The 10,880-nt window shown below is 41.1% G+C and overlaps 1 protein-coding gene across 1 annotated transcript; it reads right to left on the bottom strand.

Annotated features, from left to right (window-relative positions):
* Nucleotides 1-959: 959 nt before the first annotated feature.
* slc35e3 (solute carrier family 35 member E3) lies at nt 960-10,312 on the bottom strand. Its single transcript, XM_007904967.2, has 5 exons — nt 9,753-10,312; nt 6,215-6,325; nt 4,601-4,759; nt 2,755-2,837; nt 960-1,751 (listed from the first exon to the last, which is right to left on the bottom strand). Exons 1-5 carry the CDS (start codon nt 10,146-10,148, stop codon nt 1,565-1,567), a joined length of 936 nt encoding a protein of 311 aa, XP_007903158.2. The 5' UTR covers nt 10,149-10,312; the 3' UTR covers nt 960-1,564.
* Between the last annotated feature and the right edge of the window lie 568 nt (nt 10,313-10,880).

The following is a 10,880-nucleotide window of genomic DNA, read 5'->3' as shown; positions in this document are numbered from 1 at the left end:
AAATAAAATCACTTTCTTTATTATGTAAGCCTGGACAGGTACAAAACACAACAGCAAAAGTGAAACCACGAATTACACTTGTGAATTACATAGGAATTCGTACCAGTGCAGTAACTTATAAAATACACTCCTGTCAGTGTGTAGACCTGCCACTTACACGATCACTCATTTGTGGAGTCATTTCAAAACGATACTTTTTCCTCGTTTGGACTCCATTTTTTATTCCCTCTTCCCCATTCCTGAAGGCACTGTCTTTTTGCACGGTGCAGCTCAATGAATAATCTCTAGCGTTATTTTTCATATGCAAGTGTATGTAAGCTATTCGACCCCAGGGGCCAACATTCATACACTTCCAGTTTACAGCATGGGTTATTAGGTAACAAGCAGGAACAAGAAAGCTGGCTAATGTTTCACCCCCTTAGCCAAAAGACATCCGAGTCCTCCCATTGTTAGCACCCCACCTATTGACCAACTGAGGTCAGCTAACTCAACACAGACAAGGATTCAAACTTGCAATTTTGTGTTCTTATGGCTCAGTAAATCTACCCATTAAACCACAGAAGAAAATTATAAAATCCATATTTAGTGCAATCACATTAAAAAAAAGTGTTTGAACCATTCGAAGGGGAAAACAAAAGCACAACTCTTGATTGTTAACTTGTGTACGCATTGAAGTCGCACTTTTTAATATATCAAAAAATACAAAAGTACTTTACATAAAATTATGTTACTACATTTAACATTCAGACAGAAATGAACAATAATTATTATTTATCAAATAATAATTATTTTAAAAAGTATTCACAGCGGATAGTTCTTCAGTTTTTGGAATAAATTTTTGATGGTCCAATCAGAAGCTTTCACAGTAGTGTAGCAACTTAGTAGTTGTAAGGTACAAAGAAAAAAGACGGAGAATAAAGAGAAATTAAATAATAGTGAGGACAAGGAAGGACCAGCAATTTTTTTTTAAAAAAGCCTTTATTTATATTTTATGGTTCTTATAATATTAGGTAAACAAGTTATTCCTGATGTTTAATTAACTCCATTATTTTAATATTCATATGTTCTCAGTATCAATTCATGAGTTTAAAACATACAGAACACAAGTCAGCTCATAGAGCTAGGAGTCTCTGTAAACCTGCTAAAATCCATAGACCTTGCCTAGCAATATCTTTCAGATCTCTCCTCTTAGCTTTATAGAGAAAAAGGTATGACTCCTCTCAAATAATATTTGTGATCAGTTCAAAATATTTATTTTTGCCTAGAAAATGTAAATATTTTGACAGGCCTCATAGGATAATGCATTCAATATTTTAAAGATTAGGCAAATCATTTTCAGTTTTTATTTACAAAAAATAGGAAATATGGCACATGAAATTTGGCAATATAGAATATATAAATTTCAAATTACAAATAGCAAAATTTGTTTCTGTGGCTTGAAATCAATAGCAATTCTTTTCACATGATGAGAGATAACAGTTTCTCAAGTACTTGGAGAGAATGCTCATTAGCAGCACATTTTAAAAAATTATAAACACTGTCGCCTGTTACCAAGAAATATCTATCACGGCCTTTGTACCAACTTGGTCTTTCCGTCTTCTTGTTCCTGAAGTTTAAAATGGGTGTAAGTTAAAATTCCAAGCAATGTACACAGAATTCCTAGGCCTTGATTAATTGAAAGGGGATCTTTAAACAAAAAATACCCTCCGAGTAAAGTAATACAGAACTTGAAATGTCCGAACATATTGTACCTGGAATATCTGTCAAGGAAGAAAATAGTGATCTGGAGCAGAGTCTTATAATAATAATAAATAACAAAAATCCTTGTATTTGATTCACTCACTGGTAATCATTGTCAAGTGTAGTGATTATATTCGTAGACAACCCCAGCAGCCAATTGACCCACAGCATTGACCCGCATACAGCCACAGAGGGAATGATTAATTTATCTGGAGGATTGTTGGGCAGAAAACTTTTATAATCTCTCCTTGAATATTACCATGGGATTTTTAACATAAGGAAAATGGGGCCTTGGTTTAATGTATTATCTAGAGACCGACAACTTCCGACAGTGTAGCACTCCCCAGTACTGCACTGTGATATCAGCCTAGCCTAGGAGTTAGGAAGATAGGAACAGGAGTAGGCCATTCAGCCCCTTGAGCCCGTTCCACCATTCTAGAAAATCATGGTTGATCTGTACCTAAATTCCAGTTAACCGCCCCTGCTCTATATCCCTTGATGCCCTTAACCCCAAGTCTTGGCTCTTGTCAACTTATATCTAATACTCTCTAGAATTGGGTAAGCAGGGTGCATCATTCCACACACAAACAAACTTCCACATGTTGGTGGCATACATATGTGAAAATCTCAATCTGGTTTGGATATTCTTAAGTATAGTGATGGGTATTCATACGGGTCAGACATTTGACTGACCAAGGAAAAGGGAGGAATGGAAAAATTAGATAACCAATTGGTATTAGGAAACGTTGGTAAAAGTCTCGAGTACAAATCATTGGAATGTCCTCTAGGTGGCAGTTAGTGCATTTTCCAAACAGAATCAGAAGTGAAATGAAAGGGAAATAGGNAAAAAAAACTCACAAAAATTTACACACACACGCACACAGAGATTAGGTGATTAAGGCAAAGCAAATCGATATCTTGTAGTTTATATTCAACCACCCCCAAAATGCTTCCCTGATACTTCATTTCTTAAGACTAAAATGCAGCAACATATTACTAAACGTAAAAGGATACGTAACAGGCGATGTATTTCCAATAATCCAGTAAATTGATAAATTCACCAGAAAGGCAATTATTCCAGAAAACAGCACCATACCCTTTCAAAGACAAAAGTGCATTCAGGACTTTAACAAAGCATTTGAGATTAAATTAATTTTAATAAGTTATTACATCAGTTCATAATTGGAAATTGTAAACAACCCCAACAATATTAACTGGAATTATCTTTTCAGTTTAATTTATTCTTCATTATTAAAATAATTGAAGCAATGTGATTTTGTCTGCAAAATCAAAAGGAGGGCCACAGCTGGAGCCAAGAACAGATCAGTTTTGACTCCAACCTTTGAAATCACTTTGGAACAAATCACATTTACTGTTTAGCTTCAAATATATTTCCCTACAGACATATGACCTATCCTTTCACTGCAGCTGAAACTGTATGTTTGATATGTTGTTTGCAAAATCACAGTTCTTTCTCTCAACTTTCACTTTCATTTGAAAATGTACATAAACAAAGGCAAGTACCCAGGGCACTACTAATGACAGACCAGCCAACCTGGCGCATCGGTAGGCTTAGAGGGGCAGACTGGATATCAGGGATTCTTCCCACTTAGCTAGTGTTAACCCTGGGAAAAAAGTGAATAATTTTTCAGGGATTGAAGTGCTTTTTACAATACAATACCGAATTATATTTGTAAACCGCCCTTCACGTCGGGAGGACATCCCACAGTGTTGAACACAGGGATTAGACCCCGAGCAGAGGGATGGGGGTTGGGGGGAGGGGTTGTGTCAGGGGTTGTGTCAGGGAGGGGGAAGGGCAGAGTTGAGGGTTGAACAAGACGCCTAGGTTCCTGACTGGCTTGGTGGAGTATGCATCCTTGGATGCTGATGCTGTCAGTGCCTGAGGTGCGGAGGCGCTGTCATGAGCCAATCAGGAGAGCCACATGCTCTCTTGCTGATGTTCAACTGTAGAAAGTTGGCTCTCAGGACTTGATGTTTGACAGACAGTCTGTCAGGACATCAGTATTCCTGGGGTCAAGGGTGGAGGCAGAGAGATAGAGTTGGGTTTCATCCACGTGCATGTCGAAGTTGACCCCATGTCTGCGGATGATGTCACCAAGAGGGAGCATGTGCAGGTTGAAGAGGAGAGGACCGAGCCCTGAGGAACATTGCACGAGACGGCGTGGGGGCTGGAGAAGAAGCCATTTGTGGGGACAAAGTGGAGCTGGTGTGAGAGATAGGATCTGAACCATTCAAGGTGAGAGGATAGGCGGTGGATGAGGATAGAGTGGTCCACCGTGTCAAACAGGTCGAGGAGGATGAGGAAACAGAGGAAGCCCTGGTGACAGATGGACAGAATGTCATTTGTCACCTTGACTAGGGTTGTTTCTGTGCTATGGGTAGCACGGAAACCTGATTGGAGGGATTCGTAAAAGTGGCAGGAGAAGAAGGAGTGAAGCTGGGAAGCAACAACTCTTTTAGTGACCTTGGAAAGGAATGGTAGGTTGGAAATGGGATAGTAGTTAGTGAGCAGGGATGGGTCCAGGGAAAGTTTTTTTAGGACAGAGGTGATGACAGCTGTTCTTAGGTGGGTGGGAACGGTGCCAGATGACAGGGAGAGGTTGATGAGGTCTGAGAGTAAAGGGGCGAGGAGGTGGAGCTGGCAGGTAAGGAGAGGGGTAGGGTTGGGGTCGAGGGAGCACATGGTGGGCTTCATGCAGGTTATAGTGGTGGTGAGAGAGGAGGGGAGACAAGTTTGAAGTTGTGGAGGGAGGGATGGGTAGGAGCCATCCCTACAGGTGGAGGGAGAGATGGAGAAACTGTTTTTTTTCAAAGAGTTCAAAAGTTGGAAACACCTTACCAAAGCTGTTAAAGACCAGTTTCCTATTATTCCTCCATCTCCAACTACAGGCTCAAAGAAAGGCACAATGACCATGAGAATGCCAGAGGACATTGGGGCCTGGTAGTACAGGAGCTGCATAGAATTCACCTGCAGTTCATGTTGTTTAGCTCCTACCCACTGCAATTGAGAAAATGAGTGTTAAATTAGGATTATTAACTTACTGTTCATCTATTAACCAATATTTACCATTTTTACATTGAGAGGATGTTTATTACACCAAAATATCTACATTATAGAAACACAACATAATCTAAAATAAATGTTATTACAAAGTACCATATATATTTGGCAATTAAGATCGCTCCATTGAACCTCTTCCCATCTTCCTCCTAGCATTTCAATAAATGAAAATACAATTTTTATGGCAATTTAATATGCAAGAACACATGTGCTAAAATCTATACTTCAATTTTAATAGATTATGTATAATAATGTAATCATGTTAATATCATCTAATGACGAGCAAGTGTTTAGGTATTAAAGGGTATGGTGAAAGAGCAGGGGATGGGGATTAAAAGATCTGCTAAAACAGGCACCGTGGGCTGTGATCCTATGTTATGCTGGTTAACACACTTGTTTCACCCTTAGACTTCAGTCTGAATTTAAACTGGTATAATGAAAGTCCTATTTACCTACTAAACTGTGTGTGGTAAACTTTAAACTCAGTTGAGTTGGCAGAAGTGCAAAGCACCAGAACTGTTTAAGGCGCCAGCACAAATTGGGCAATCCCGCTCTGAGAGGCCACATGAACAGCTGGTGAAATGGAAATACACCTCAGTGCAGAGGAGTTCTCTTCTGAGCAAACATTGTGCAGAAAAGGAATTCAGACAGCTCTATCCCCTTCTCAGTATCTGAAACCAGTTGATGCTTTACTCCCTTCAATATATCTGAGTGACCACATCACCAAAGGGGCTTATTTCCACAAAAATATATTTTTAAAAAATTGGATCTTGTTACTAACACTGGTGTTCCTTACGGTTTGGCTTACAGAGTCTCAATCCATCAATCTACTCTTTGTGCATCTCGCTTTCAGCAGTTCAGCTACAAGATCTAAATCATTCATTTGGCATTCATACATACATGCAACTTTGTGTGTGCATTCTACACACTACGTGCACAATTGTCAATAATCTCTCTCTTTCATTCCCTTTCTCATTTGATTGATTTGGTTCCTGATCACTAGGATTTATGTAACTGTGTCAAATAAATGAATAGACAACTCCTCTCAGCAAATTACTATGCTGTGCACAACACCAAGCTAAGATGCATAGCACCACATTTGTCTCAGCTTAAATTCTGTCATTCACTCAACATTTTGCATTATTTGTATTCTTTGAGGATTGCAGAACATACTTCTAGTCAATAAACAGTTTTCTATTTTGCATTAATCAACTTTCCCTCACCCAAGAGTTTGTGTAAAACAATGTCAGCAATAATACTGAGTTTTTCTTCTGTCCATCTGAAAAGACATCAAGTCCATCAAAATAACTCTGATTTTACCAGTACGGTACTAATCACTGTCTTGCAAAGGCATCAGAAGAAAAAAAGTGAATGAGTGAATAAACTACTAACCACTTGATATAGGGAAGTGACCAAAACACCAAGTGTTGCAAACAATATTCCTAGAAAATTAAACTTCACATCATAGTAGGAGTTCAGAACTACACCCAACGTGATGGGTATCTGTAAAAAATAAATGAGACATGATTAAATGAAAGTCAGTTTTACTACACATGCTCCTTATAGCTGCTACAGACTATTGTAGTTTTAGACAACAATTAACCACCATTTAATCAACAATACATTGTATTATAACAAAGAAACCACATTGCCTTTTCCTCCCTCCTATGTGTTTCAAAAGTGGGACCAGTTAGACTCTCAGTACTGTTACCACAATTAGCTTTCCCTAGTTTTATCATACTTTATTCCTTCCCTATTCTCATTGTCCTATTTCTCCGGTAGCAAAGCATCATTCCAATTTCCTGCACCACCGGTGTGAGCTTTAATTCTGATATGCCATCCATTTTTACAACAATGAAAAACATACTTGGGGGAATTTGACCTCTCCCAACCATTGTTTTCTTTGCTTGTGCGAATTTTCACATCAGCTGTGCCTATGGGACAGGGGTTCAGTATCTTTCCATCACTGAGGTGTACATTTACATGCTTTAAATAGAAAGGGACAGTTGTTTATCCAGTTTATACGTTTTTTTGTAATTAATAAATCTCTGAAGCAAAATGTCTCAAGAACTTCACAGGCAATTTTTGCAAACTGTATATTTGTAAATAAAGGTGGCACCAAATTGAAACATATTCAAATAATTTGCATAATAATTATTTGGAAGATTGTTGTCAAGAGCATTGAAATAAACCTTCTTATTTTGAATAGAATCTTGGAATTTTTGACATCCACCTGAATCACAGACAGGACCTTGGAAAAAAATCAGTCCAGAAAACTCATTTTACTGGGCACAGGTATTTCTTATTTCCAGATATTTCAGACAATGAACTCAATGCCCATGATAAAGGTATTCTTTTTCTTTATGGGTTGTTGTTGTTGTTGTTCTGGGGTTTTTGGAAGAGGATAATGCAGTTTTGAACATTGCATATTTTAGGGACGATTAGGAAGTCACCTGCAAGTCCCTGAATGGTAGTCCAGTCAACTGATACTTCTTCGGAAGTCCCATACAATCATTTGTATGAGGTGGTTGGACTGTTCCAGAGCAAGGAAATTGCTGCCACCTCATCACTTTGGAGAGAGTACTACAAATGTCCCTGGAACATTCTGCTACACATTTTACATTAATGCCACAATCTCCGTGAGCACTGTGCTGGCTGGAACTTCCATTTTGAAACAAAATATTGCATAAGCTGCTCTAGTGGGATTTTTTTTCAAAAGCTCTTTCAGTATCACAGTATTCTAATCACCCATCCACTTTTTTTTAATTACACTGTGATTTCAACTTGCTACTGAAGTTAAAGTAATTGAAATAATTCATCCCATCTCTTAGCTATTTGTTATTGCTGAATCTACAATATTTGCAGCAAAAGATAGACTGCAAGAATATATTTTTAAGAGTGCGCGTATAGCACAGTAGTCTCTATTCATTCAGTGTTATTTACCTTCTTGTCTTAAAAGTACTAGTCATAAAAAAAATCTATGCGTGTATTCACTTTCAAACAAATATACCTTATTCATGAAAAAAAGCCAAAATGTATCTTGGAAAAAGCTGTACTGTACAGAACAGATCTACATATTCAAGGCCTTAGAATTTCTCCTGGGTTTGTCCTTTTCTCTGCTGAAAGCAGCAGTACAATTCTTCACAGTCCAAACCTCCAAAATAATCACTTCCTTTGTCCAGATCAGTCATAATTCAAAAGCATTTTCTAATGACAATAAATGCATATTTCAATTCAACCTTTATATTAGTGCACTATATAACAGCTGTAAAATAGAAGATGTTGAATAGTTATTAAAAATCGTCTCAAACACAAATACACAAGTCTTTCAATACTAAATAATGAAATTAATAAACATAATTAATAAATTAATTAAAAACTCTATTGCAATGAAAAATTCACCAATGACCTTCAACTATATTGCATTTCCAAATGATAATTATTATATCCCAAAGACTAACACTTAATGATTCTATGATTTATAAATCTCTCCACAAGATTAAATCCCTTCAATAATCACAGTACTGTGCCCATTAAAATGGTCCAGACATTTATTCTATTTACATTTACACCAGCTAATCCATTCAGCAAAAAAGTCAAGAGTACTGTTGTACAATTTGGGGATGGGGAAGGAAGAGTCACATGGAAAGTTCAAAAGGCATATAACAAAGTGAAATGCTATTCATTGAAAGAACTGGTGAGATCAAGAAATCCTACTGATTTCAGCGGCTCTTAAGGTGGTGCTTCAGGAGTAATTGCAGGTATATTGTATTGTTTGATCAGTGTAAATCAGGAGAGTCGCTCTGCACGGCTTGAGAGGGCCTTGAGTTATCAATTGGAATATACAAGGGGCCTGTCTAAAATGTTGACTCTTATCGGCTCCTGGAGCCTAGCCTCACACTGGGTGTCCATGGGTGTTGGTTCACCTCTGGAGCTCTGCCCAAATGGCCACATCTAATATGTGAGCCTTGGCATCGTCAGGCCACTCGACTGAAGAGGCCATCACAGCTCTACCGCACTGCCACATCATGTAATACCATTGGAAGACGCTGTAAAGAGACGAGGAACAGGAGCCCTGCTTTTACTCTCCCCAACCCTGGGAAGACCAGGGCCAATTTAGCCTCCTCTCGAAGCCCTGACTGAGTTTAGCCAACTCAAATTTGAACCAGTGAACTAATGGTCCGTCAGCTGCGTCTCTATCATGTACACCATTGGGGGCATATATACCATATATATTTTGAAAACTATTTTTATATTTTTGGGATCAGCTGGAGTTTATCCTCCACAAACTCTAGAATTCTGCAGCCTGCATCATCTTACTAAATAAGCTTCACGATCCCATGAATCCAACCTCACTCGGCTCCCTATACCCCAGCAGATCGAGTGGAAAATGCTTGTCTTTATATTCAAATGCCTCCACAACCTTCTTCTGCCGTATCTTTGCGACCTACTACAACCCTACTCCTTCAACCACTTCTTCTGTTCTGCCAAATGTGGACTGCATCATACCCCTTGCCCATTCCACCCCACTGGTAATTTACCAATAAATTTTCAGTCACTTTTCTCCCTACTCTCCAGCAATTGGCTGCCAATTTTCACCCATAAAATATACAGTCAACTCACTTTACAGTATATTCTGCGAAGCGCTTTGAATGTCTCGAATATCTGATAAGGCGCTGTATCAAAAGCAAGGATTATTATTTTATTATAAATCTCTGCCGATCCCTCAGCCTTTCAAAAATCTATCCAAAAACCAATTGCTTTGACTGCACCTTCAGGCAGTCCTCCTATCTATTCCCCTATCCATCCGCCTCCTTCGTTAAAGGAAAAGCTTTGAGACGTTCTGCTGCGTAGGCGCGAATCGTTAAGTGTTAAGGTGTCTGGCAGGCGTTACGACGGGATAGGGCGCTCCAGCAAACGCAAACATTACCAACGTCAACTTGATCTTGGTGGAGAAAGTCTTCTTGTAGTAGACACTCTGGATGACTATGATGACGGGGGTCGTCATGACCTTGGCCAGCTGGTAGGTGCCAATGGTGTTGTTCTGAAGGGACAGGTTGGTGAAAACCACAAAGCCGCAGAAGCTGAGAGCCAGCAGCAGGACCTTGGTGGGTCTGAGGCTCTTGGGGCAGAAGATGTCCAGCAGTTGGCAGGCGTACAGCCCCACCCAGGTCACCACGAAGTGCACCAGAGTCAGGGTCATGTTGGGGAAGCCGTGATGGACGTAGATCCACTTGTTGACGAAGACGATGCAGATGGACGAGAGGAGGTTGACCAGGAGCCCGGCCACCAGCCGCCGGCTGGCGCTCAGGTCGGGAGCCGCCATGACTTGCGACTCCAGGGGCTGCGGAGGGAGGGAGAGAGGGAGGGGGGGAGGGAGAGCGGGAGGGACTCCCAGGGTTCCGGTTGGCGCCGACTCTGCTTACGACTGTGGAGGCGCTCGGGCCTCGATCCGCGTTCAGGCCCCCGGGGGTTCAGCGACTCCCCCCCCCCCCCACACACACACACACACACAGAGTCCCAGCCCGCCCGAGCGCCGAGCCTTTTCCGAGGTCTCCCGAGCCCAGCCGAGCTTACCCGAGTCCTCCCGGAGCCCAGCCGAGCCTGCCCGAGTCCTCCCGGAGCCCAGCCGAGCTTACCCGAGTCCTCCCGGAGCCCAGCCGAGCCTGCCCGAGTCCTCCCGGAGCCCAGCCGAGCTTACCCGAGTCCTCCCCGAGCCCAGCCGAGTCCTCCCGAAGCGGCACGTGACCTGCACTCGACTGTGCCCTCCCTCCTCAGGATCAAAGCTCCTGCTGCTCAATTCATCCAAATCAGGGAATGTGTGGGTTGGGCTGCGTGGAATTCCTCAGTGTGGTTTGGATACTCTTATTAAACACGGCGATGGGGTTTCCGCAACGGTGTCAGGGACGCCCGCCCGCCCGCCCGGCTGACCGAAACAAAAATCAAACGGAGCAATGAGCGCTGACTGACAACTCCTCGCAAAAGTCCTCCGGTCGCCCATTTATCGGTCAGGCAAATAATTTCAAAAACCGGCCTTGGGAAGGTTGGGGTTCGTGAC

The sequence above is a fragment of the Callorhinchus milii genome, unplaced genomic scaffold, assembly GCF_018977255.1.
Source record: "Callorhinchus milii isolate IMCB2004 unplaced genomic scaffold, IMCB_Cmil_1.0 Scaffold5, whole genome shotgun sequence".
Lineage (NCBI taxonomy): Eukaryota > Metazoa > Chordata > Chondrichthyes > Chimaeriformes > Callorhinchidae > Callorhinchus > Callorhinchus milii.
This window is presented reverse-complemented; position numbering and strand designations above follow the sequence as displayed.